Source organism: Somniosus microcephalus, chromosome 11 (genome assembly GCF_052327205.1).
Source record: "Somniosus microcephalus isolate GS21.2 chromosome 11, FLI_Smic_1.0, whole genome shotgun sequence".
In the NCBI taxonomy this organism is placed as follows: domain Eukaryota; kingdom Metazoa; phylum Chordata; class Chondrichthyes; order Squaliformes; family Somniosidae; genus Somniosus; species Somniosus microcephalus.
Genome location: NC_140997.1, coordinates 187,750,569 through 187,778,194, shown reverse-complemented (window position 1 = coordinate 187,778,194; position 27,626 = coordinate 187,750,569). Strand labels below are relative to the sequence as shown.

The 27,626-nt window shown below is 45.2% G+C and overlaps 1 protein-coding gene across 15 annotated transcripts in view; it reads right to left on the bottom strand.

The window, feature by feature from the left end:
• cadpsa (Ca2+-dependent activator protein for secretion a) overlaps positions 1-27,626 on the bottom strand; it is a 583,962-nt gene that overhangs the window by 217,400 nt on the left and 338,936 nt on the right. For all 15 annotated transcript variants that reach the window (XM_086001517.1, XM_086001514.1, XM_086001512.1 and 12 more), the window contains exon 9: positions 22,208-22,274. In XM_086001517.1, coding sequence (XP_085857643.1) covers positions 22,208-22,274 — 67 coding nt within the window. The remainder of the gene's footprint in view (positions 1-22,207; positions 22,275-27,626) is intronic.

Sequence of the window (27,626 nt, the reverse complement as noted above, 5' to 3'; positions counted from 1 at the left end):
GTGTGTACTCGAACAATTCCCGCCAATTAATTAGTCACTTCCTTAAAGTTAATGAAGCACAAACACCAAACAGATGGGTTAAAATGTATTTTAATTGAAGAGATTAACACAGTTAACCTACAACAAAACATTTCCTTTCAAAATTAGTTTTTGAAATTGAGGAACCGTTACAATACTTCATAGCAACGCTTATGTTGTATTGTTATTGTGGCAGATTTACATCATGGTAGGTGCAGCTCTGCCAACCCATACGTGTGATGCTTGTTGTCAGTTTTTAGCTGGTTTGTTAGGTGGCATGCCCCGACCTTGTAAAAAAAAACTGTCATTTCGTTCATGTTTACCTTCTGCAACGTGCACCTCCTGTTCAAGAGCAATGAAGCAATACAGGCAGTAGGAGTTGGTGGAAGAAATACATTTTTGAAGGGAATGAATGAAAGGAAAAAAATAGCCATAATCAAAAAGTAAAATAAGGTTATTCCTAGGGAAGCACAATTGGAAAAGGGCATTGGACAAATTGACATAGCAGCCATGATAAAGATTCTCCTGAATACTAGTCATTATCAGGTCTAATCATAATCTATGCACAGTGATCAGTGGGGCTGCACAGCAAAATAAAAACACTACTGTAAATAAATGCTGAATTTCCTATTGTTTTCTAAAATACTGTATAGATTTACCCATGTCTTGTAAAATATTTATGTAGCAGCGCTGTCAACAATGCAGAACCGCTCACCTTGTGAATTCCTTTGAGGATAGCACTTGCTAGGGCTCTGAATTAACCTATAGTAATTTGCTGGGCTATAGTTTGTGCTGATGTTTATGCACTCTATCATTCAGATCAGACAAGGTTAGGAGTGACACCCTGTCACAAACAATGTGAGTTCACCATCTTGTTGCCAGTCATGTTTAAGCAATCCTTAAATCTCAGTGATCAGCACAATTGTTGTCAGAACTGCTGTAAATGGCAGCTCTCACTCCTCTTAGTTTGCTTCTGGATGACACGATGAATTCAATGTCATGTTCTTGATGCAAGTCATTGAGCTGCAGGGCCTCTTTCAGGCTCTGTGAGCCTCAATACGCCTTCAGGACACCATCAGGCCGCATCAGGCCCCAGCCAGCATTTGGCAATGAAGTTTTGGATTGTCTGAAAGGAAAGGCTGTTAGAAAACACAGGATTCTCCATGCTTCAGGCTAGGTGCTTACACAGCGTTCCACTGTTTAAAGATTTCAAAAGTATAGCGATTAACTTCTACTGCAAATTAGGTTCTTTGGAATACCTCATGTGGTTTTTGGGTTACCTCATTTTTTGTGTGTGCCATCTTAAACTCTAGAGACTGAGTGACTACAACTAACTCTATCAAGAACGTCTTAACACTTTAATTGCCTCCCACACTACATCACAGCCTTCGGATAGTCTGTGAACAGCTGAAGCTCTTATTTAGATATTTAGCAAAAAGTACAAGCCATCTCTACTGATAGACGGCATCAGAATTTGTAGATCATTTTTTCCTAATGATTTATAAGGACAGCTAAATGGGGTCCTGTTGTGCTGGCAGCAAGTGCCACGTACATGTCACATGTCTAATACATGAATATTGCAGTCTTGAATTCCCGTTCTAATATACTGGCTAGAATAATATATGGTAAAGTACATATCATTACTACACATATACTGCTCAGGTGGGATACAAATCACTTAATACATTTTTTTCACTCCACCATCTTGTCCAAACTTAGTGAAGTTATATATCACCATTGTAAAAAATTCTTCATATTTTTCTTTCACTTTCTATGGGCTTAATTTTGGGCTATCTGCCTCTGATTTTCTTTGAATTTTATCCTCTTTCTTCATCTGGCTGATTATAGAATTATTGATTATTACACTACAGTTTCCACATGTACGTAGACAACACCCAGCTCTACCTCACCACCACCTCTCTCGACCCCTCCACTGTCTCTTAAATTGTCAGAATGCTTGTCCGACATCCAGTACTGGATGAGCAGAAATTTCCTCCAGCTAAATATTGGGAAGCCCCCACCACAAACTCTGTTCCCTAGTCACTGTTTCCATCCCTCTCCCAGGCAACTGTCTGAGGCTGAACCAGATTGTTCACAATCTTGGTGTCATATGTGACCCCGAGATGAGAGTCCAATCACATATCCATGCCATAACTGAGACCGCCTATTTCCACCTCCGTAACATTGCCCGACTCCGCCTCTGCCTCAGCTCATCCACTGCTGAAACCCTCATCCATGCTTTTGTTACCTCTAGACTTGACTATTCCAACGCACTCCTGGCTGGCCTTCCACCCTATGTAAACTTGAGATCATCCAAAACTCGGCTGCCCATGTCCTAACTTGCACCAAGTCCTGTTCACCCATCACCCCTGTGCTCAATGACTTACATTGGTTCCCGGTTAAGCAATGCCTCGATTTTAAAATTCTCATCCTTGGTTTCAAACCCCTCTGTGGCCTCACCCCTCCCTATCTCTGTAATCTCCTCCAGCTCCACAACCCCCCCCACCCCCACCGAGATATCTGCGCTCCTCTAATTCTGGTCTCTTGAGCATCCCCGATTTTAATCACTCCACCATTGGTGTCTGTGCCTTCAGCTGCCAAGGCCAGAAGCTCTGGAATTCCCTCCCTAAACCTCTCCGCCTTGCTAACTCTCTTTCCTCTTTTAAGATGCTCCTTAAAACCTCTCTCTTTGACCAAGCTTTTGGTCACCTGTCCTAATATCTCCTTATGTGGATCAGTGTCAAATTCTGTTTATAACGCTCCTGTGAAGCACCTACATTATTACATTAAAGGCGCTATATAAATACAAGTTGTTGTTGCTGTTGTACAAAAGGAGGCTATTTGGTTCTGTGTGTCTGACAGCTCTCTGTCCACTTAGTTCCATTTCCTTGCCTTTTTCGCATTCCCTTTTAATTTTTTCTTTTTCAAATATTGATCTACTTCCCTTTAAAAAACTATTATGCATTCTACTTCCATCACTTTTTCTGGTATGACATTCCATGTCCTAACAGCCTCTGCATAAAAAAAATTCTAACCTCTCCCATCATTCTTTCAGTGATAATCTTAAATTTATGCCCTCTAACTACTGACCACTGGAAATATTTTTCCCTATTTACCTGATCAAAACCCTTCATAATTTTGACCACCTCTTTTGGATCTCCTTTTAACTTTCATCAATAGCGATTATCAGGAGAAACCTGGCAGCTTTCCAAGCTTTTCCAGTTCCATTGGAGTCTCTCATACTATCAATCACTATTTTCTCAACCTTTAGTCAGAAAACATTGTATAAAAACTGACTGCAATACATTTCAGATATCAGAGTGATTGACAGTATAGACAACACTAACCTTAACATTGTAAGACACCTAGAAGAAAGAACTTGCACTGATATATTGACTTTCATTACCTCAGTATGTCTCAAAGTGGTTCAGTCAATTAAGTACTTTTGAAGTGCAGACACTATTGCAATGTAAGGAAACATTGCAGCCAACTTGCATACAGCAAGGTCCCTCAAATAGGAATGAGATAAATGACCAGCGAATCTATTTTTAAGTGATGCTGACTGAGGGATAAATGTTAGCCAGGACACTGGGAGAATTCTCCAGCTCTTCTTCATATAATGCTATGGAATCTTTTACGTCCGCCTGAGAAAACAGATAGGCTTCAGTTTAACACCTCATCGAAAAAGTGGCACCTCTGACAGTGCCGCACTCACGCAGTACTGCACAGAAGTGTCAGCCTAGATTATGTGCTCAAATCTCTGAAGCAGGTGACAATACTATCACTCAGACAAGGCTGATACGTTCGAGGGACTAAATACCGTATAAACTTATGTTATTTTATAGAGTGACTCTGTTTAAGATGCAATTAAAAAAAAATTCTTTCTTACTTTTTCAATTTAAAAAAAGATTGTGATTCCCCAAATGGCTCAGTAAGAAAATGTGGTGCTGAGCAATATGGACAAGGAATGCTCCATATTTGGTCTCTTGTGTGCCAAGTTAGCTTATAGAAACACAGAAGATAGGAGCAGCAGTAGGCCATTCGGCCCCTCGAGCCTGCTCCGCCATTTAATGAGATCATAGCTGATCATCCAAATTCAGTAGCCTGTCCCTGCTTTCTCCCCATATCCCTTGGTCCCTTTAGCCTTAACAAATATATCTAACTCCTTCTTGAATATATTTAATGAATTGGCCTCAACTGCCTTCTGTGGTAGAGAATTCCACAGATTCATCACTCTCTGGGTGAAGAAATTCCTCCTCATCTCAGTCCTAACTGGCTTACCCCTTATCCTTAGACTGTGACCCCTGGTTCTGGACTCCCCTGCCATCGGGAACATCCTTCCTGCATCTAGTCTGTCTAGTCCTGTTAGAATTTTATAAGTTTCAATGAGATCCCCTCTCATTCTTCTAAACTCTAGCGAATATAAGCCTAATCGACCCAATCTCTCTTCATACGTCATTCCTGCCATCCCAGGTATTAGTCTGGTGAATCTTCGCTGCACTCCCTCCACGGCAAGAACATCCTTCCTCAGATAAGGCGACCAAAACTGCACACAATACTCAAGGTGTGGTCTCACCAAGGCCCTGTACAACTGCAGCAAGACATCCTTGCTCCTGTACTCAAATCCTCTCGCTATGAAGGTCAACATACCATTTGCCTTCTTAACCGCCTGCTGCACCTGCATGCTTACCTTCAGCGACTGGTGCACAAGGACAACCAGGTCTCGTTGCACTTCTGCTTTTCCCAATCTATTGCCGTTCAGATAATAATCTGCCTTCCTGTTTTTGCCACCAAAGTGGATAACCTCACATTTATTCACATTAAACTGCATCTGCCATGCATCTGCCCAATCATCCAACCTGTCCAAATCATACTGGAGTTTCTCTGCATCCTCTTCACAGCACACATGCCCACCCAGCTTTGTGTCATCTGCAAACTTGGAGATATTACATCTAGTTCCCTCATCTAGATCATTAATATATATTGTGAATAGCTGGGGTCCTAGCACCGATCCCTGCAGTACCCCACTAGTCACTGCCTGCCACTCGGAAAAAGACCATTTTATTCCAACTCTTTGCTTTCTGTCTGCCAATCAGTTCTCTATCCAAGTCAGTACCTTACCCCCAATCCCATGTGCTTTAACTTTGCACGCTAATCTCTTATGCGGGACCTTATCGAAAGTCTTCTGAAAGTCCAAATACACCACATCCACTGGTTCTGCCTTATCTATTCTACCAGTTACATCCTCAAAAAATTCCAGTAGATTAGTCAAGCATGATTTACCTTTTGTAAATCCATGTTGACTTTGTCCAATCCTGTCACTGTTTTTCAAGTGCTCTGCTATTACATCTTTTATAATGGACTCTCGCATTTTCCCCATTACCGATGTCAGGCTTACCGGTCTTTTGTTCCCCGTTTTCTCTCTACCACCTTTTTTAAATAGTGGGGTTATATTAGCTACCCTCCAATCCATGGGAACTGTTCCAGAGTCTATAGAATTTTGGAAGGTGACCAGCAAGAATCTACTATTTCTAGGGCCATTTCCTTAAGTACCCTAGAATGTAGATTATCAGGCCCTGGGGATTTATCAGCCTTCAATCCCGTCAATTTCCCTAACACCATTTCCCTACAAATATTGATTTCATTCAGTTCCTCCCTCTCATTAGACCCTATGTTCCCCGACATCTCTGGGAGGTTATTTGTGTTGTCCTTTGTGAAGACAGAACCAAAGTATGTGTTTAATTGGTCAGCCATTTCTTTGTTCCCCATTATAAATTCCCTGATTCTGACTGCAAGGGACCTACTCTTGACTTCACCAATCTTTTTCTCTTCACATATCTATAGAAGCTTTTACAGTCAGTTTTTATGTTCGCTGCAAGCTTACTCTCAAACTCTATTTCCCCCCTCTTAATTAATCCCTTCGTCCTCCTTTGCTGAATATTAAACTGCTCCCAATCCTCAGGTTTGCTGCTTTTTCTGGCCAATTTATATGACCTCTCCTTGGATCTTATGCTATCCCTAATTTCCCTTAGTAACCACAGTTGAGCCACCATTTTTGTTTTAGTTTCATGTCAGACAGGGATGAACAAATTCTGTAGTTCATCCATGCGATCTTTAAATGTTTGCCATTGCCTATCTACCATTAACCCTTTAAGTAATGTTCCCCAATCCATCCTAGCCAACTCACACCTCATACCATCAAAGTTTCCTTTATTTAAATTCAGGACCCTAGTCTCTGAGTCAACTACTTCACTCTCCATCTTAATGAAGAATTCTATCATATTATGATCGCTCCTCCCCAAGGGGCCTCACACAACAAGATTGCTAATTAATCCTTTCTCATTACATAATACCCAATCTAAGATGGCCTGATCTCTAGTTGGTTCCTTGACATATTGGTCCAGGAAACCATCCCGCATACACTCTAGGAATTCCTCCTCCACAGTATTGTTACTAATTTGGTTAGCCCAATCTATATGTAAAGTCACCCATGATAACTGCTGTGCCCTTATTGCACACGTCTCTAATATCCCATTTAATGCCATCCCCAACCTCAGCATTACTGTTTGGGGGTCTGTATACAACTCCCACTAACGTTTTCTGCCCCTTGGTATTTCTCAGCTCTACCCATACAGATTCCACATCATCAGAGCTAATATCCTTCCATACTATTGTGTTAATCTCCTCTTTAACCAGCAATGCTACCCCACCTCCTTTTCCTTTTTGCCTGTCCTTCCTGAATATTGAATACCCCATGATGTTGAATTCCCAGCCTTGGTCACCCCGGAGCTATGTCTCCGTAATCCCAATTATATCATATCCATTTACATCTATTTGTGCAGCTAATTCATCCACCTTATTACGAATGCTCCTCGCATTAAGACACAAAGCCTTCAGGCTTGTTTTTTTAACACTCTTAGGGGGAAAAATTCGGTTGGCTGCAGCACCCATTAGCGCCTAAAGAGGCCGAGAAGTGGGGCGCTAACCAACTCGCGCCCGGGCGCAGCGAACCCTGCGCCTCTTCCCATATTGTGTGGACATTTTGCGGCGGCACTAAACCTTAGCGCCCGCTCACCGGCACACGCAGATCGTGACGTCATTTCAGTGTGCAACGCCTTTGGGGCGCCCCGGACCGGAAATTCAGTGGCGCCCCCCTGCGTTCAGCCTGGCGCTAACAAGGACAGGTTACCTGGATCGTTTCCCAGTCGCTGTCGGGCTCAGGGGGCGCTATTTAAAGGGGACTGTTCTGGATTATTCTTGATAGCCATTTTTGGAACACAACTGCTTGGAGAGAGAGAGCGAGAGAGAGAGAGAGAGAGAGAGAGAGGGTTGCTCAGAGACAAACGGAGAGCCATTTCTGCAGTGAGCCAGCGCTGGCAGAGGAACTTTAGCCTTCTGAACATCACTTTGCAGTTGGTGAGCTTCTCAGCCGGAATAACTTTCAGTGCGCTTTTACTATGGGGGCTGCATTGGATGCGAACGTTGTGCTTCTCAATCATTTGGACAGGACACAGAGACGCAGGGATAGAGTGGCAGGCATGGCCAGACGGAGGAGGGCCTACAGACGTTGCCCCATGAGACCTTACGCTGCCAGGGTTTTCCGCCAGCAGTTTTCATATATCAACATGTCGGAGGAGCAGTGTTTCCGAAGGCTGCGCTTCAGTAAGGAGGTGGTCACTGAGCTCTGCCACCTGCTTCAGCCAGATCTGCAGCTTCAACTAAGGTGCAGGACATCTCTGTCGGTGGCTGTGAAGATCACTGTGGCTCTAAACTTCTATGCAAGTGGCTCCTTTCAGGCCGCTACTGGAGACATTGCCAACATCTCACAGTTCGCGGTGCATTGCTGCATCTGTCAAGTGACTAATGCCCTCTTTAGAAGGAGACGGCAGTACATCTCCTTCCCAATGACCCCGGACAAGCAGCGAGAGCGCGCAGAGGGCTTTGCAGCGATAGCGGGCCTCCCTATGGTGCAGGGCGCCATTGACTGCACACATGTGGCTTTGCGGGCGCTGCAACTGAAAGGCGTTCCATTCTTTGAATGTGCAGCTGGTCTGTGACCACTGACAGCTGATACTCACTGTGAATGCCCAGTTTCCAGGCAGCAGCCACGACGCCTTCATCCTGCGCCAGACTTCTGTGGCAGACCTTTTTGAGGCCCCGGCTCACCCAGGAGGCTGGCTTCTCGGGGACAAGGGCTATCCTCTGTGCCCCTGGCTAATGACCCCGGTCCGTTTGCCCAGCACCCCTGCTGAAGAAGGATACAACGAGAGCCATCAAGCGACCAGGAACATCGTGGAGCACACAATCGGCATGCTGAAGCAATGGTTCCGCTGTCTGGACCATTCCAGAGGAGCCCTTCAGTACTCACCTGAGCGAGTCTCCCACTTCGTGGTTGTGTGTTGCATGCTGCATAACCTGGCAATCCTCAGGACCCAGCCAATGCCACCAGACATTGAAGCACCAGCAGAGGAGGAGGAGGAGGAGGAGCAGCAGCACCAAGACGGGAGGGAGGAACAAACTGCAAGGGCCGTCCGTCAGAGGCTTATAGCAAGTCGCTTCTAGGCCCCTCTCAGGAAATGCTTGCTGCCATTCCAAGAACATGAATGGAACCATTCTGCTACCCCTAAGCCGGCCAAGGGCAAAATTTATCCAAAGAACAGACATGGCCATTGTGAATAAAGAAAGTTGTTTATTGTACAAAATGTGCTTCCTTCCCGCCTGACAAAGCAATGGCAACAGAAAGCAAAACATACAGACTGCCACATAAGTGACTCTCACACCCGGGAGACTGTCCAAAACATAAGTGACTCTCACACCCGGGAGACTGTCCAAAACATAACTAACATTCAGACCAGCATCCTCTGCCTTGAATGAAACAAATAACATGATTCAGCAGCACCTTCTACTTTTTCCCCCTCGATGGTGATCTGCTTCCCTTTCGACATTGGCCCCTTCCCACCCTACAGCTCTTCCGTAATGGGACCCCAGTGGCTGCAACAAGGCTGGTGGAGGCCTGCTGACTGTACGAAACCGCAGATGCCCCTGAAGGACGGCCTGGACGAGCTCTGGGCATGGAGGGCCCGGCTCCTGACTGCTCCAACTCTGCATGGGCGGAAGCAGTCTGTCCTGCAGGTGGTGGCAGCTGCAGTGGAGAAGTGCCAGTGGTGGCATCAGGAATGCTGTCATCCTGAGAGCGGACAGCAGCTCCCTGGTCGGCCGACATACTGGCACTCTGACGGGCCAGCACTGCAGCATGCACAACAATCGGCTGGTGCACAGTTTGCTGGCCTGCTGTGGTGCTGCAAGGGCCCCGGGGAATCCTGCCCGATCCAGCGAGGGTGGCAGCAGTCAGTGCTCGCGTGGCCTCAATCTGCGTCTGCAGGAGACCAGCGAGTGACTGCGTGGCAGCACTCAGCACTTGCGTGGCAGATACCATTGCTTCATTGAAGCCCTGGACAACCCTTGCCAGTGCTTCGCTGAAGTCCTGCACACTCCTTGCAAGTGCTGCGCTGAAGTCCTGCACACTCGCTGCCTGTGCTGCGCTGAAGTCTTGGACACTCCTTGTCAATGTCTCAATGGATTCGGGCATCCTTCCCACTGCAGCCATGAGCTCAGTGTGCCTGAGCCCAGCCTGGGCGCTCATTTCAGCGAGGGTACGCACCTCCTCTGCGTTCTGTGCAGCAGGACTCGCGGCCCGACTCACCCTCCGGAGAGACGGCCCCCGAGCTTCCCTACCCCCCTCGCGTTGCTGCAGGCCGCTGGTTCCTGGAGCTGGGTCCTCCTCAGAGCATTCCCCCCCGCTCCCCTCCAGGGAAGGAGTCTCCCCAGTCTGGAGATGGGCTGGCTCGCCTGAGGGTTGAGCGGATGTTCCGGCTTCCTCCTCCTCGTCGCCTCCGGAGTCAGTCGCAGTGGCAGCTTGAGGGCCTGCCTCCCGAGCTGGTGATGCAGCATCTGAAAGCAGGGAGGTTCAAGAGTGGCTTTAGCGAAAGGACAGGGTGGCAGCAAGGGATGCATGAGTGCTGCAATGCTCTGAATTGGGTTGAAAGTGAAAAAGCATGCTGGTGTGGGGAACAACTGGAAGGAGAGAGGTCAAAAAGGTCATGGTCTTACCATCACTCTCCACAATGGGATCAGCATCTCCAGAGGCGACGGGGCCAGTCATCCGGCTTGCGACGATCTGGTGGACTCGCTCCTCCAGGTCTGAAAGGGTCTGCAGGTGAGGCCGGCCTCCTCTGGTCCAAAGCTGCTGTCTGCGGTTACTCGCCAGCTTGGCCTGCAAGAGAAAGGGCGGGGTGTGATGAAACACGCTGCCCTGTTCTGGCATCACATGTCTCCCATGGTCGAATAGCCCTTACATTATGCTGCCATGATCTGGCATCACATGCCTCCCATGGTCGAATAGCCCTTACATTATGCACTGAGCTGAATGTGCGTGTGTGTTTCCAGAAAGGGCCATGGGTTCTGGATGACAGCTGGCCATTGGGGCTTTGCAGACCCTCTGGCCATAAAGTGAGGTGCAGATCGAGGGATGAAGATGATTTTGGAAAAGGCACTCACCCTGACGACCCGAGTGAGGTCGTTGAACTTCTTCCTGCATTGCACAGGAGTCCTCGGAACCATGCTGCTGGAGGTGACTCTTTGGGAAACCTCCCTCCAAGCTCTGCGGTATTCGGTTTGATGAGGCCTCCTACCATTCTCCGGGTACAGCACAGCTCACCGGCGCTCCACCGCATCAACCAGAGCATCCAATGCCCCCTCGGTGAAGCGCTGTGCTCTCTCCCTGGCCTTCTTCATGTGGGTGAAGCTTTGGCCACCACAGGTAGGTTACCGCCGATTTTGAGGCCTACAAGGCGCAGAGTGTGGCTACAGAAGAGATTCGATCCGGCCCTTTAAGAGCTGGCCGGCGCCAGCGTGAATTCGATAATTGACGGCACCTGCGCTGCGCCCGCCTGCGGAGAAATTGCATCGCGCCGCCGGGCTAGCGCCTTAAGAACACCGTGCAGCGCCAGATTTAGTGCCGCAATCACCTCCAGGGGCGTTGCAACCCAATATCGCTCGAGGTGGCAAGAACTTGCGCCTAGCGCTAATCTTTGCGCACCGCCAGAACTAGCGCCCCAAACGGGGCGATACCGAATTTCTCCCCCTTAGTCCTTTTAGAATTATTATTATTTACTGTGGCCCTGTTTGATTTACACCCTTGATTTTTCTGCCTTCCACTTTTGCTTTTCTCCTTCCTGTCTTTTGTTTCTATCCTTGCTTCCCTTTCCTCTGTCTCCCTGCACAGGTTCCCAACCCCTTGCTATTTTAGTTTAAACCCTCCCCAACAGCACTAGCAAACACTCCCCCTAGGACATCGGTCCCAGTCCTGCCCAGGTGCAAACTGTCCAGTTTGTACTGGTCCCACCTCCCCCAGAACCGGTTCCAATGTACCAGGAATTTGGATCCCTCCCCCTTGCACCATTCCTCTAGCCACGTATTCATCTGAAATATCCTTCTATTTCTACTCTGACTAGCACGTGGCACTGGTAGCAATCCTGAGATTACTACCTTTGAGGTCCTATTTTTTAATTTATCTCCTAACTCCCTATATTCAGCTTTTAGGACCTCATCCCGTTTTTTACCTATATCGTTGGTACCTATATGCACCACGACAACTAGCTGTTCACTCTCCCCCTCCAGAATGCCCTGCAGCCGCTCCGAGACATCCTTGACCCATGCACCAGGGAGGCAACATACCATCCTGGAGTCTCGTTTGTGGCCACAGAAACACCTACCTATTCCCCTTACAATAGAATCCCCTATCACTATAGCTCTCCCGCTCTTTTTCTTCCCGTCCTGTGCAGCAGAACCACCCATGGTGCCAGGAAGTTGGCTGCTGCTGCCTTCCCCCGATAAGCCATCTCCTCCAACAATATCTCAGGTGTGGTGGCAGCAAAGTCATAGGAATCATGGAAAGGGGGCAATGATATTGAAGTATTAGTCCATCAAGGGCAAAGGGTCGGTTATTCCTGACCCTAGAGCAGTAACTTTCCAATTGTCCAATGTGAATCTGTGACAAAGCAAATCAGCAGCATGACTAGCTACTTGTTGGTTGGCATAGAGACCACAACAATGTCATGCCCACTATGGATAACTAATTGCTAAATTGGCTTGTACCAAGCCAGTGCCCTTCCACTTGGTTGTCAAATAACTTCTGCATATCAAGAGAAAATCTAAAAGTATGCCATGGATATCCTGAGATATGCCAGACAATTCTTTGGCATCCGCATTCCCTCATGACTGAGATTCTATTCTTGATTACTATCCAATAAACCCTGCTGGAATGTGTTTGTGTGTGTGTGTGTGTGTGTGTGTGTATGTACATGCACTGATGTTAGATGATGACGTGATTAGCCTTCGCTTTGATATCACCTACAGTCAAATAGTTTGGCGATGCTCGCTGTCAAGGTTCACACTTGAAGAATGGCCATTTGAGCAAGGTACCAGGGAGCTGCGAGTACCTTGAGAACCATTCCATAGAATGAATCATCGTCTTCAAGAAGAGGAGGGGAGTAAATTTGAAGGAATTTTAAGCCTGAAGGGTTAAAATAGATATAGAACTATGGTTGATAAAATTGCTTTATTACTTGTGAATAGAAACAGTGCAGAACAACGGATCCTTGCAATAGCAGTCTAAGAACTGGAAATGGTCTTTTGTGAGAGAACCTTCAGCTCATCTAAGAAGGAGACAAGTGGTATTTATTGTAAGCACCCTATTGAAAGAGAATCATAGAGATAAACAGCAGAAATGGTGAAACAACCCATAGTAATTATAAGAATCCAAAGGGATGTGGGGGTTGTGGAGGTGGGGGCGGAAATCAAAGAGAAAACACAGAAAAATAGCTGTGCAGAATAGACACTTGCTAACAAACTGTCAGTCATCCACAAGCTGCCTATAAATATACACCACTTGTCACACTCAATCATACAAGCTGTATATAAGCAATATATTTCAATATGTGGGATATTGTAACACATTGTACTGAAAAAACAATTGCAACACAGAAACTAAGTTTGGGAAAAGGAATAAAAGCACTACCACCCTTATCTTTTCCTCACTAATCTTATCTTATGGGACATGAAAAAGAAATGACTGAAGTCCCAAATGAGCAGAAGAGCTCTTAAAGGTCATCAAAAAGTTGAAAGACTCTTCCTACCATCTACCAATGAAAAAGGTACTGTAAGGTAAAGTGTTGCAATCTACTACTGAAATGTGCTAATAACATCCTTGTAATCCAGAGTGTACTTGACATAAACAGGTTACACGCTACAGTTAAATCAGTGCATCGACACTTATTGCCTAGTGCACTCCCACACAGATGCTATTGCTTAATAGAGAGCCAGCACACTTGAGTAGATTGACAATATAAAAATGTGATAAAATTGTTCTACCAAGAGTGCCATTTTATGGTGGATAGGTTCACACGTTTTCCCAGCAGGGCTGGAAGTGCGCTACTTTGGCGACCGCCATCATTTATTGATGGTGGGAAATTCATTAGCAAGTGTCAGCTCCATTTAACAAAAGCTAACCATATTTTGCCCAACGACACACATTGAACACGCACACTTATACTGTAGAATGCTAGTAACCACACAAAATAACTCAGACACTGGAAAAGAAGATCCAGTATAAAATAATCTGAACCGGTACCGTACTTCTTAGTGAATAGAATGTAAAGGGATACAAGAAGGTTAATTATTTCTGTTTTTTTGGGTTGCTGATGAAAAACGTCTATAATATTAGCATGTGGTGTGGTAATGCAACATACGATGAGATCTGTGTAAAATAGAACGAGAGGTTGCCACTATGTTTTGGCCATATTAATTCAGTGCTACCACCTACTGTTCATTATACACTGCTGCAAGTAACAGCTGACTCTTTGCTTTTGGTGTCCTAACTTCTGCATAATTAAACCATTTGTTGAAACATGGAAGGTTTACTGTGTTTGTAATGGGGCAGTGGGGAGGAAAGGAAACCTGGGGCTTGTTTGCTTTGCTACATTGTGAATGTTGATTGGTAATGGAACAATCAGAGTCGGTGGCAATAATAACAAGTGGCATTTATATTGCAGCTTTAACAGAGAAAATCACTCCAAGGCACTTCACAGAGATGTAAGGAAAATGGACACTGAACCAAAGAGGAAGCGATTAGGTGGGGTGATAAAAACATTGATCAAAGAGGTGAGTTTTAAGGATCTTGTAGGTGAGGAGGAAAGCAGAGAGGTGGAGGGGTTTAGAAAGTGATTTCCGAGGTAGGCTGAAGGGATGGATGTCAATGGTGGAGAAGGAGGTTGCAGGGTTTGGCGGGGGGGGGGTGGGGGGTTGCACAAGAGGCCAGAATTAAAATAATGGAGAGTACCGGGGGGCAGGGGCTGGTGAGTAGGGCTGGTTAAGGCTAAGGCTACATAGATAGGAAGGGACATAGCTATGGAGGGATTTAAACACAGGGAGGAGAATTTTAAATTTGTGGCATTGGGGATTAGTAATCAATGTAGGTCAGCAAGGATGAGTGTGATGGGTGAGAGGGACTTGGCATGGAGTACGATATCGGCAACAGAGTTTTGGATGAGCTGAAATTTACAGAGGATGGCGAATGGGAGGCTGGCCAGGAAAGCATTCGAGTAATCAAATCTGGAGGTGATAAAGTCAAGAATAAGTGTTTCAGGGTCAAACGGGCTGAGGTAGGGGGCAGAGGTGGGTGATGCTGCAGTGATGGGAATAGATAGGCTTAAACACTTCTGCCATTTAACCATCTCTTGTTTTCCACTTAAGCGCTTTACAGGTCAATCTATTTCCTCTCTTATGTGCCTTGAGTTTTCCCTCCCTTTGTTCTGTTTCTATTCTGTTCTTCCAGTAATTTCTTCCAGTTCTGATGAAGTTACCACACCTGAAATGTTAATTTGTCTGTGCTCTCCATAGATGCTGACGGACCTGCTGAGTGTTTCCAGCATTCTCTGCTTTTACGAGGTTGGAAGCTCAACTTGCGGTTCAACAGGACACTGAGGCTATGAAGAGTCTGGTTCAGCCTAAGACAATGACCAGTGAAGGGGATGGAATTGGTAGTGAGTATATGGATTTATTGGCAGGGACCAAGGATGATGGTTTGGTCTTCCCAATGTTGAACTGGAAGAAGTTACAGCTCATCCAAGACTGGATGTTGGACAAGCAATCTGACAGTAAAGGTAAATAGGAACAGATTACCTTGTTTTGTAGAAACATTCATTGCTTTTAATATAGTACATTCATACATGCTTCATGGCAACTTAAAAAGGATGATTAAAAACTGTATCCCTTTTTATGCTGTCCTCCTTGAGCCAAGGTGGCACAGTCCAGAGTGTGGACGTCTCAAAGTTGCTGGGGCAACCATAAAAATTGACATTCACCTTTAACTGGAAGAAAAAGCTTTATTTTTTCAACTCTAAGGTGTGTGCTCTGAAAGGCAGAACAGATCATGTGGTCTAATTTTTAAAAATGACTTACTTTTTACTCAAGGCCATTCTAAAATTAACAGATTGGAACAAAATTTGAAATAAGAATTAACTGCAGTAACTCAGAAGGTCATGAATTTGTCATGTTTGGGATCAATTTGTTCAGCAATCTGGGGTTCACATGAAACAATTCCCTGAAAACAAAGCCTTTATTTGAATTAGGTTATATAATGCAATAGTTTCCGTTTTGCATCTTTCTGGGAGTTGACAGTTAGTAAATTATGAGATGAGGTAAGTGGTTTAGAGCCAGTTTTTGGTTCTCTTTTTGTATTTGTTGACATTTTGTTGTGTTGGTTAGACTTCACCTCTGACTATCTGACCTGAAGAGAGTGTTTGAGATTCAGAACAAAGGTGTAGGCCACATAAAGGGTGTATTCTGTGTAAATTTCTGAGTTATCCCAATAGCTGACATTTTGTATCAGATATTATAGTTTCAACATATTTTGAGACATTAAAAAAGCCTAAGTTTACCTTTGAAAATTGGCAAACACAGTCAACAAATATAGCCCAGCATGACGTTAATTTTCATCCCGTCTGCCAGGCAGGAGCGGGGTGGTAGTGCAATTATAATAGCACCATAGCACGTACCACCCTGTTCTTGCCCACGTTTGAGTTGCAACCATTTAGGTTGGGGCCTTGAAATGAGCTGCCCAGGCACCTTCTGGAAACTAGGGGGGAATTTTGCCAGCCCTGGGGAGGCAGGTATGGAGGCAGGACTGCCGGGAAAATGGAAAGTGCCATCTTCCTGGGAGGCGGGTCCCCGAGTCACGCAGGGACCTGTCTCCTCGAGGTGGGAAGGGGAATACAGCCATTTAACTGCCTGTGAACAGGTAGTTAACAGGCAGTTAAGAGACTTATCCCCATTTTACCCTTGCAAGTGTGGGCTTCCCGACAGCTGCGAACCTCGCCAGGGTCAGCGAGGCGAGCAGTGGGTCTGCGGGGGTGAGAGGGATCGAAAAGTGCACTGTGGAGGTGAGTGGTGGGTGCAAGTGTGGAGATGTAAGTATGAGAGGTGAGTGTAAAGTGTTAGAAAAAGTTTACTTACCTTTGTTTCTTCCTGCAGGCTTCAACCCTTGGGGATCCGGAGGTGCCTCATCTCAACGGCAGAGATGACAGAATGGCTGCTGCATTCTCCGATGCAGCAGTCATCTGATTTCTGCTGAAGAAAGAGGTTTGGTGAGCCTTCAGTACAAGGACTCACCTTAGAACAGAGATTGTCGGTGTTTGACAGCTTCTCAAAGCTGTCAAACGCTGACAATTCATCTGTCAAAAATGTTTGACAGATGAAACGTCATACACTGACATCCTCTGCCACTGTCTTTCCCTTAATTGGCCGGCTAAGCCCGCAGGGCGGGCTTAACAAGGTCAATCAAGGGAAAATAGCGTGGGTTGGTCAGACGTTGTTGGGGGCAGGACTAAAACTTGAAACGCAGCAGTCCCGCCCCCAACGACAAAATCCAGCCCAGGGTCTCATTAGTCCATGCAAATTATGATATAAGTAGAACCCTTATACAATGTTGAAGTATCAATGGTGCGCACCGCGTATGCTTCACCCATCGATATTCGGCATTGAGCAGCCTAACCAGTGTTCCTTAAAGGCACTGCTGCAGGCCACTCAAAAAACCTCACAGGTAAGTTTTTAACTTTTTTTGTGGGGTCAGCAAGAGCATTCCTGGCTTCACAAAAATCAACCCATGCGATGCTCGACCTTCCATGGCCCTCCCTCAAGATCGCCTTCCCCCAATTTAACTTACGTGGATTGGTTGCACTCCATGATGGAGCTGTTGGATTTTCGGCTGCCTCTGATCAGCGAGCTGCTCCATATGTGCAATCAGCTCGCTGACGGTGTGGTACCAATGCCTCACCATGATGGGCCTCAGACTGCTTCCATCGGGCATGTGGCAAGCTCGCTCTGCCTGCTCAATGGAGCAGTCACACAAAAGTCCGCTCCTATTTTCGTACAGAATTCTTTTGTGTTGAGCAACATGAGAAACATCAGTGCTGAGATTGGAGCACATTTCACCTTGTCATCCAGTTGTCAGTATCAAGCATTCCCAGATTAGCAACAGAATTGGTCAGATGCTGGATAAAGCTCCTTTTATTTTACCCAAACAATATACCTTAACCCCCATGCGCAGAATCCCAACCCTACTGTACGAGGGTGAATTTTTAAATTTTCCCCAGCAGCCGTTCTTACATACTTGCTAAATGAGATTGCCAATTTAATTTTAATTTATGCCAAGTTATGGGTAGTTTGTTGCTGTAGGCTCAGGCCCACTAGGAACAGAGTTGGCTGCCCAAACACATTTCATTTAGGACCCTGACAGCTGGCAGAGAGAGAAGACACTGTCAGTCTAAGCTATATTCAAACCAGGGGTGTCCTGTGCTCTATCCAGTTTGCAAAAAAATATAGCAATCACCATTTTATTCAGCTCAATCTCCTCCACAATCATCCACCTCCTCCACAATCACCCATTCACAATGTGATATTTGGAGATTTAACAACAATATTAAAAATAAACTTAAATTGCCTCACCTTTTGCATACAACCCTAAATATAATGGAAATGATAAATTATTCTTTTGGGATATTACAAATGTGTGACTGAAGAGGAGGTTGAACTAAATCAATTCATAGTTAAACTTGGTAACTATTTTTAAAATTGTTATCAGTTGTTCTCAGGTAATGTCACTAAATGAATTCCATGTTATCACCTCTTCATCATTCATCTGTGCTCTTGCAGTCAGTGTGTGATGTGCTTTCTGCAGGGTTCTCGAGTGTTTGTCTTAAATAGAATTACATAGAATCTACAGCACAGAAACTGGCCTTTCGGTCCAACTGGTCTACGCTGGTGTTTATAGTCCACACAAACAGCTTCTCACTCTAATGACCTGTTCCCACCCTGCCTGTGTATCCCTCGATTCTCTTCTCCCTCGTGTATTCATCAAGCCTTCCCTTAAATACATTAAAGCTATCAGCTTCAACCACTCCATGTGGCAGCAAATTCCACATTCTCACCCTTCTCTCTGTAAAGATATTCTTCCTATTTTTTTCATTTGATCTGTTAGTGGCTTATATTTATGCCTCCTACTTCTGGACTCACCAATTAGTGGAAACAGTTTCTCCATATCCACCCTCTCAAACCCCTTCATAATTTTAAAAGGCCTCTGTCAGGTCTCTTCTTAGTCTTCTCCTCTCCAGAGAAAAGAGACCAAGTCTACTCAATCTTTCCTCATAGCTGCATGCTCTCAATTCTGGTAACATCCTTATAAATCTTTTCTGGTCTTGCTCTGATTTTTCAATATCCTTTTTGTAGAAAGGAGGCTAGAACTACATGCAGTACTCAGCGTGGTCTACCTGGAGTTCTACATAAATTTAACATTACATCCCTGCTTTTGTATTTTATTCCTCTTGAAATGTACCCCAATGCTTTGTTTGCACTCTTTATGGCCTTATCAACTTGTGTTGCTACTTTTCGCAATGTATGTATCTGCATTCTCAGATGTCTTTTCTCCTCTACCACATTTAGTTTCTTACAAGGAATAAGTGTCCTCCTTATTCCTCCTACCAAAATGAACCACTTCACAGTTTGCTGCATTGAATTGAATTTGCTATTTATTCACCCACTCTGCAAGCCTGTTTATGTCTTCCTATATTTCGGTGCAGTCCTTCACATTAGCTATATAATTTAGTATCATTGACAAATTTTGACACCGTACCTCTAATTACTGAGTTCAAGTCATTTATGTATATGGTAAACAACAGTGGTTGCAGCCTGGATCGCTGCAGGACACCACTTCCCACTTTCTGCCAGTCTGAGAAACTTCCCTTAACTCCTACTCTTCGTTTTCTGTTTTGTAGCTATCTTTCAATCCATTCTGCTACTTGACCCCTGACACCAACGCCCTGACCTATGTCACGGGTCTCTTGTCTGACACCTTATAGAAGGCTTTCTGAAAGTTCATGTATACTGCATCAATTGCCCATGTCTACTCTGTTAGTTTTTCAAACAATTCAATACGGTTGGTTAAACAAGACCTTCTTTTTAGAAATTACTGATGAGAATTTTTCTTATATTGTCTGAATTCAGATGTTTTGTTATCTCATCTTTTAGCAAAGATTCTAGTATCTTTTCTACCACTGATGTTAAGTTAACTGGTCTACAATTCCCTGGAATAGTTGTATCTCCCTTTATGACGATAGGAATTAAATTGCTGTTCACCATTCCTCTGGTGCTATTCCTTTTTCTATTTAACTTTTATATATGGATATACTAGTACCTCTACTATCTCCTCCATAGTTTTTTTTTGAGTATCCACGGGTGCAATCCATCTAGACCTGGGACTTTGTCCTCCTTAAGTTTAGGTAGTTTGTCTAGTATCTCCTTTATGTCTATCTTAACTGTTGTAATATCCCTGTTGATCTCTTCTACTGTTATCATTTCCTCTTTGTTTGCCTCTTCAGTGAAAACTGAGGCATAGTATCTATTTAGTATCCCTGCCATTTCAGTATCATCTCCTGTGCATTTATCTTGCTCATCCCTTAGTGGCCCTATCCCCATTTTAATTCTCCTTTTGCTACTTATATGACTATAGAACACTTTACTATTTCTTTTTATATTCATTGATATTTTAATTTCATATTTCCTCTTTGCCTTCTTTTCCGCCTCTTTCCTAACTCATCATATTCCCTTTACTCATTCTCTCCTTTATTGTTTATGCACTTTATGTATGCCTTTTTCTTTAGATTCAATATTACTTAGCATCTCATTCTTGGCTAGTTTACTCTTATTTTAATGTAATATATTTCTTCTGAACTCTGTTGAGCTCTCTTTAAATATTGCCCATTGTTCTACCTCTTTGTCTATCAATAATTTTCTCCAGTTTACCTTCATTACCTCCATCCTCATTCCCTCATAGTTGTTTTTTATCCAATCTATTACTTTGGTCTTTGTACTATCTATATCTCTCCCAATCATTGGGCAGGATTTTCATTCAGGAGTCGGTTGGAGGCGGGACTACAACATTCGGGGTTGTAGTCCCGCCTCCATCGAGATGCGGCCAATCCACGCGATTTTAACTTGATTGACCTTGTTGAGCCAATTAAGGGCCACCTGGCAACAGGTGACATCACAGACTGAAATTTCATCTGTCAAGAGCTTTTGACAGATGAAATATCAGCGTTTCACAGCTGTTTGAAGCTGTCAAACACTGACAGTCTTACTTCTAACATGAGTCCTTCTCCACAGACTCAGTTAGAAATCTCTCCTGCACAGAAAGCTGCAGGCTGTCACTTTTGACAGTTCGCGGCCATTCTGCTTTCTGTGCCGGTGAGATGAGGGACTCCCGAGACCTAAAGGAAGGAAGGCTGAAAAGGTAAGAAAAGGTATGTAAAACTTATTTAATCACTTTAGACACACCAAACACACTTACCTTTGCACTCATGCACACATCACTCACCTGAACACCGACATCTCGACCCCTCCATGTCCTTCAACCCGATGGCCCGCCTCCTTTAACTTGGCGTGGTTTGGAACCGTCGGGAATCCCACACTTCAACCTTAAAAATAGGGATTAGGCTAAAAACTGCCTGTTAACTACCTCTTAACAGGCAGTTAATTGGCATTAATCCCTTCCTGCTTCAGGTAGGCGGGTCCCAGCGCAGGGCGGGTACCCGCCTCCTTTAAAACTGGCATGGAGGCGGGTTTGGGTGCGGGATGGGGCCGGGACCCCTGATTTCGGGATTTTAACCCCCCGCACACCTCCAATCCCGACTCCACGGCCCAATGAAAATCCTGCCCATTATCTTAAACCTTATTATATTGTGATTACTTCTCCCTAGATGTTCTCCCATGCTTACTTCTCTTATTTGCTCTGGTTCATTTCCCTTTACTAGGTCTAGCAGTGCATCCACTCTTGTTGGGCTTCTTATATATTGGATCAGAAAGTGGTCTTGTACACATTGTAAAAGCTCCATCCCCCTTTCCCTGTCAGTTTATATGGGAATAGTTGAAATTCCCCATGATGATGATTCTGTGTTTTTTTTTTTTACTTATTTCATATATTTGCCTACATATTTCTCCTTCCACTTCCTTTCACTATTTGGTGGTCTGTCACATACCCTTAATAGTGTGACCGATATCTCAATCCATATGGATTCTGTTTATATCTCTTTGTTAGTTACATCCTTTCTTGCTACTGCCATTATGTTATTTCTGATTAACAGGTACCCCAGCACTCCCTTCCTCCTTCCCTATCATTTCTAAATACATTATAGCCTGCAGTATTTAACTGCCAATCCTGTCCTGTTTGCAGCCATGTTTCTGTTATCCCTATTACATCCATTTCCTCACTTTCCTCTCTTAGCAACAGAAAGACACTTCCGAGTCCTCACACTGTTTCTGGCAGCCCACCTTGCGGACCATTCTTGGATTTTAGCAAGCACAGCTGAGTTCTCATATACTTGCTATGTACTATCACAGCTGTCGGTCAGATGGCATTTTTAACACGAGCAAGTGAATGAAAATACTAAACGTGAGATTGTGGATTAATAAAAAAAATACATATTTGGCACTTTTTCTTGCAATTTGCTTCACTAATTTATGTTCTTAATTCTGAAAGAGAATGAAGTCAAAGGCACTAGGAGTATTCATTTCCATTTACCTGCACTAGAACAAAGAATCTTTTTTTCCATCTTTTCCAAACATTTTTACCGATGGTCCACAAATACCTGGAAAAAAAAGCCATGGAAAAGTAAGTTCAAAAGCAGATAAAATGAAGCAAAGTTATGAAATGGTTAGCACGTGTTTCATTTTAAATTCTGAGTTTGTATTTAACAATCAAATGTTAGATTCTTGGGTGATTTATTAAAATGTAGTATTTTCTTCTAAGACTTATATTTCCCCTAATTTCTCTCCCGTTTGTTTTTTTCTGTAGGACATCTCCAATTTGGAGTCAAAAACTTTATGAGCGTGAAACCACCTCAAGTAAACACATAGGAAGTACGTTCTGCATTTCTACATATCATTAAATCAAGTGTAACAACCTGCTTGAGTTCATTATATCAGAAAATTGGCCCTGAGACCCAGTGAACATGGCTTAATACTAGCAAGAACACTGTGCCACAGAATCTCTAGCGCCAATTTTAACTACTGGTGAAGAATGGGGGTGGGGTGGTGGGTGCCCCCATGGCAGAATCCACCAGCCACCTGGCCATTCTTGCCGGCATAAGGCTCCAGCCATTTTGAGGCCCGGGTCTCAGTTATATCCCACCGGTGAGCTACAGGTGCCAATCTCTGCACTCGCCGGTTCTGAAAGGGCTTGAAATTGTCGGGCTCCCATTTGGGGGGGTGTGGGGGGGGGGGGGGATGCAGGAGAGACAACCTTGGAGGAGGCCTCAGATGGGCTGAACAGCATCAGAAAGGAGGCCCAGAAGGAGCACGCCTGCCTCCGCCAATAAATAAAAGTAAAGTTTCCTGGCCTGTTTTGTGAGTGGCCTCCAGCAGTCTCTTGAAGACCCACTGGTTAGACAATGACCACCTGGTAAAAATTTGCTGAGCATGTGCAGCGTATACTCAGCCCATCTGTACCTAATCTGGGCTCCAATTTGCTTATTACACGTAGCCTCCCGCCTGAAATAGGCAGGTGCTCAGACCATCCATCTCAGGACCCTACCCAAGATATTGGAGGCTTGAGTGGCAGTGTGACGGGCGGTAAGTGACCGGGTTACATCGGGTAAACGGAGTTAAAATTGGCCCCGATGACATCATTAGGAGCATCCAGTACTGCACCTGCTCCAAAGCAAGTCTCACTGCCGAGATAGTTCTGATTTGTATACTGCAAATGTGAATACTTTTGTGGTGTAAATGTGATGAGGACACATTGAACGTCACATGTTAAATTTATGGCCTGCGTATGTGTGTGATTCAGACCCAGCAGGAGACTGCTGCAGGATTTGGCATTTATACAGAAAACACAACATAAGATAGATCATTGGGAGGAACTGCCACTTACCAGGAAATGGCTCCACAAATTCTCTGCTTGTACAAATGACCATCATTTTCAGGGTAATTGAATATTAATTTGCCATAGCTTGGTGACAACCATAAAAAAAAAGCATCAAATTTCTGCACCTGGATGGGAGTCGGGCCCTTTCAAGCCCCCGCCTCGGTCTCTGCATATGAGCTTGTGTGTCAGAAATGACAACATGGCTCAGAATAAATTGAAAATGGGAAGTCATCGTGAATTCACAGCCAAGTACTTCACATCACTTCACTGTGAGACAGCATAGGACAATGCCACACTTCAAATACTTATTGAGGGCATGGTGCTGTGCCACAGTACAAGGTGCTGTGCCAGTACAAGGAGCTCTGCCTTATGTTTTGGGATTTTTATTCTGGATAGTTTTCTCATTTCAGCATCTCAGACCACTCCACTGGTGTGCAAGGAATCTGACTGTCACCCCACCCGATTGCTCTCTGTGACCAGGCCTCCGACTCGCACTGCTTTTGGACAGTTCCCTTTACAGGCCTCTGGTTTGGTTGACAGAGGAAGTGAGTTTACAACTGAGTAGATTTTTTTTTTAATGCTATATATCGCTGCAGTAGATGCTGAGGCTGAACTCAGTGCCACTCATCTACTTCTTCTTGGCTGTTTCCATATCTTTGACTCATTCTGTTTCACTGAATCCTCCCTGTTTTCCCCCCTCCTATTTGTGAGGCAGCAGTCACTTGATATCAAAGATGGCTGAAATCTGTCAAATAGGAAATTCTCTGTAGAAATGCGAGTGTTGATAAGAGTAGAGCTCCAGGCAACTTCTGGGGTGAAATCACATCTGCACTGTATCCTGATCAGCTATTCTGCTCATTTCATATGGAGAGCACTCAGACGTAACCATGTACTCCCACATTCTCACTTTCTTTATAAGATACATTTTTAACACACATAGTTATTTGGACTCCGGATATTTTTTCACTAATAAGCTTGTTGACAGCATTGTAAATAGAATATCTAAATTTTCAGATTATGCAAAGCTGTGCAGGAAAGCAGATTGTCAGTCGAGTTGCAACTAGGTTAGATGAACAACAATTATTACTTAGCATTTCTGCACTAAAAATAGACAATATGATGGCACATAGCAGGCTATAATATTAATATTCAGCAGGAAAATAGAGCTGGGCGTGCTAACTATCAAACGTATTGTACTGCAGCAATTGCCAAAACTTAATGGAATATTGGTGTGTATGAGGAGATTCACAGAGATAAAATCCAAAGTAGGTTTACTGATACACAGTGAGGCCTTAGGGAGATCCCATCTGGAGTATTAAGGTATATTTTCAAATCCTTACTACTGATGATGGCGGCATGGAATGGGCAGTCATGAGTTGGTAAGGAAATAGGCCAAGAATCTGATTGCTAGATATCTGCCCATATTGTGCACACGCACACACACTTGAAGGGGAGAGGGAAAGTGCACAAAACTCTCACCAAAAATAGAGAAGAGCTTCATTAGAATATTTAAATTATAGTTAATGATCTGCATCTCATTAACAGTGATTTTAATATTGTAGCGGGGCTCTCACCTATTTTCAGTGAGCAGAATGTGTTGTGTGTTAGTATCACATGTATAAGCTGGGTTTTACAGAATGGGCTCTTTGGCACTTACATGAAGTCAGCATTTAAAGGGATACTCATGATTTTGCAATGCTAGTACTTGAAACTGAAATTTGAGTGCTGCAGATTTGTTCGACAGGAGATTTTCTCTGCAAATACAACCAAGTACTTCATTGGCTGTAAAGCGCTTTGAGACATCCGGTGGTCATGAAAGGTGCTACTGTGGCGGAGTCACCAGGGGGACGATGATCTAATGTACATAATTATCTTTAACAATTTAACAAATTATTAGCTACAGAATGAATCTGTATCTTTGTTCATATCATTGCATGTACATAGCGCGGTCCCTTTAAGAATGAGACCAAACGCGATGACGTCATCACGTTGATCACGTGATCCTCCAGCGGCGGGAAAACGTGATGACGTCATGACGTCAGGCTGGGGAGCCGCCCTAGCCAGTCCTCGTGGAGCCAGCAAAGAGTACAGACCTGTAATGTAGTTGTCCTGTGTTTTCGTTTTAAACTCTGTTCAACAAGTATTAAACATCGTTTGTTTGATAGACTGACTCGACCTCAGTCCTTTAGTTAAGAATCTAGCCATTCCTACAGTGGTGACCCCGAATTTTCATGAACAATTTTCACGGAAGAAGCGAAGCGCAACGAAACATGGAAGCGAACTCCGTGGCTTTGAAGCTCCCACAGTTTTGGGAACAACAGGCGGCCTCCTGGTTCGTCCAAGCAGAAGCACAATTCGATCTCCGAAACATCGTTGCGGATCAGACCCGTTACCTTTACGTGGTCTCCGCACTCGACAGCTCCATGGCCTCATGGATCATCAGCCTGCTCGAAAACCCCCCGGTTGACAGCAAGTATAATACTCTTAAAGCGCGGTTAATACAGGTCTTCGGGCTCACGAAGGCGGAGCGTGCCCGCCGGCTACTCGCTTTGCCCGGGCTTGGTGATTCTAAGCCATCTGAGTTAATGAGCCAGATGCTCATGCTCCTTGGCTCAGAACCACAATGTTTCCTCTTTCGGGAGTTATTCCTGAGTCAACTACCCGAGCAGGTTCAGGCTGCCCTCGCCAGATCGGAAGCCACAGATTGCGCAGCACTGGCTGCAGAAGCAGGTACGATTTATGCGGTCACGCAGCAATACTGCGCCGCCACGAGGAACCCCTCCCCCGCAAATGCCGCCCTGACGCCTCCATCCCCCGGCTTGTGTTTTTACCATGCCCGTTTCGGCGCGAAAGCCAGAGGCTGCCGCCCTCCCTGCAGTTTCGCGCCTAAAAAACAAAACCGACATCAACACCAGCAGCAACTCCAGAAAAGGAGGACCGAGTTTGAGGAACGTTCCGCGGCCGCGATGGCGATTGGAAATTCCGGGAAGCTCCTCTATATTACAGATTCTCTCTCAGGCCGGCGCTTTTTATGCGACACCGGGGCGCAGTGTAGCATCCTTCCTGCCTCAGCACTCGATATTCAGTTTGGGATGCACGGCCCCTCCCTCGTGGCAGCTAATGGCGGGGCCATTCGTTCTTTTGGCAAACGGCGGGTCCAGGTGTGCTTCGGCGGGCAACGGTTTCAGTGGGAATTTATTACAGCCAAGGTTTCGTAAGCCATCCTCGGCGTGGATTTCTTATGCGCCAACAGCTTCTTGGTGGATTTACGAAATCGTCGATTGGTCAACGCGGCCACCTTCCACTCCATCCCTTGCTTCCGCAGTTCTGCAACGTCGCACACTGTCTCCTGCGCGTTGCCCTCGCCGGACGAGTTCACTCACCTATTAGGTGAATTCCTGGAGCTGACCAAGCCCACTTTCTCCTCCTCGGCCACTAAGCATGGTGTCGAACACCACATTACTACGACTGGCTCTCCGGTTTACGCGCGAGCTCGGCGCCTGGAACCCGGCAAGCTCGCGGCTGCGAAGGCAGAGTTTGCCACGATGGAACGGCTGGGGATTATTCACCGCTCGAATAGTCCCTGGTCCTCGCCTCTCCACATCGTCCCGAAGCCCGGCGGTGGATGGCGGCCATGCGGGGACTACCAACGCCTTAATGACACCACTATTCCCGATCGGTACCCGATCCCGCATATACAGGATTTCTCCGCCCATTTGGCGGGAAACTCAATCTTCTCCAAGGTCGACCTCGTCCGTGGCTACCACCAAGTTCCTGTACACCCGCAGGACGTCCAGAAAACGGCTGTCATCACTCCCTTTGGACTGTTCAAGTTTCTACGGATGCCATTTGGGCTCAAGAACGCCGCACAGGCTTTTCAACGACTAATGGGCTCGGTCCTGCAGGATCTTCCCTTTTTATTTGTCTACCTTGATGACATCCTGATAGCCAGCTCTACCAAAGAGGAACACGTCTGCCATCTCCGCACCCTCTTTCGGCGCCTCAGCCAACATGGCTTCATAATCAACCCGGCCAAGTGTCAGTTCGGCCTATAACAGATTGACTTCTAGGGCCA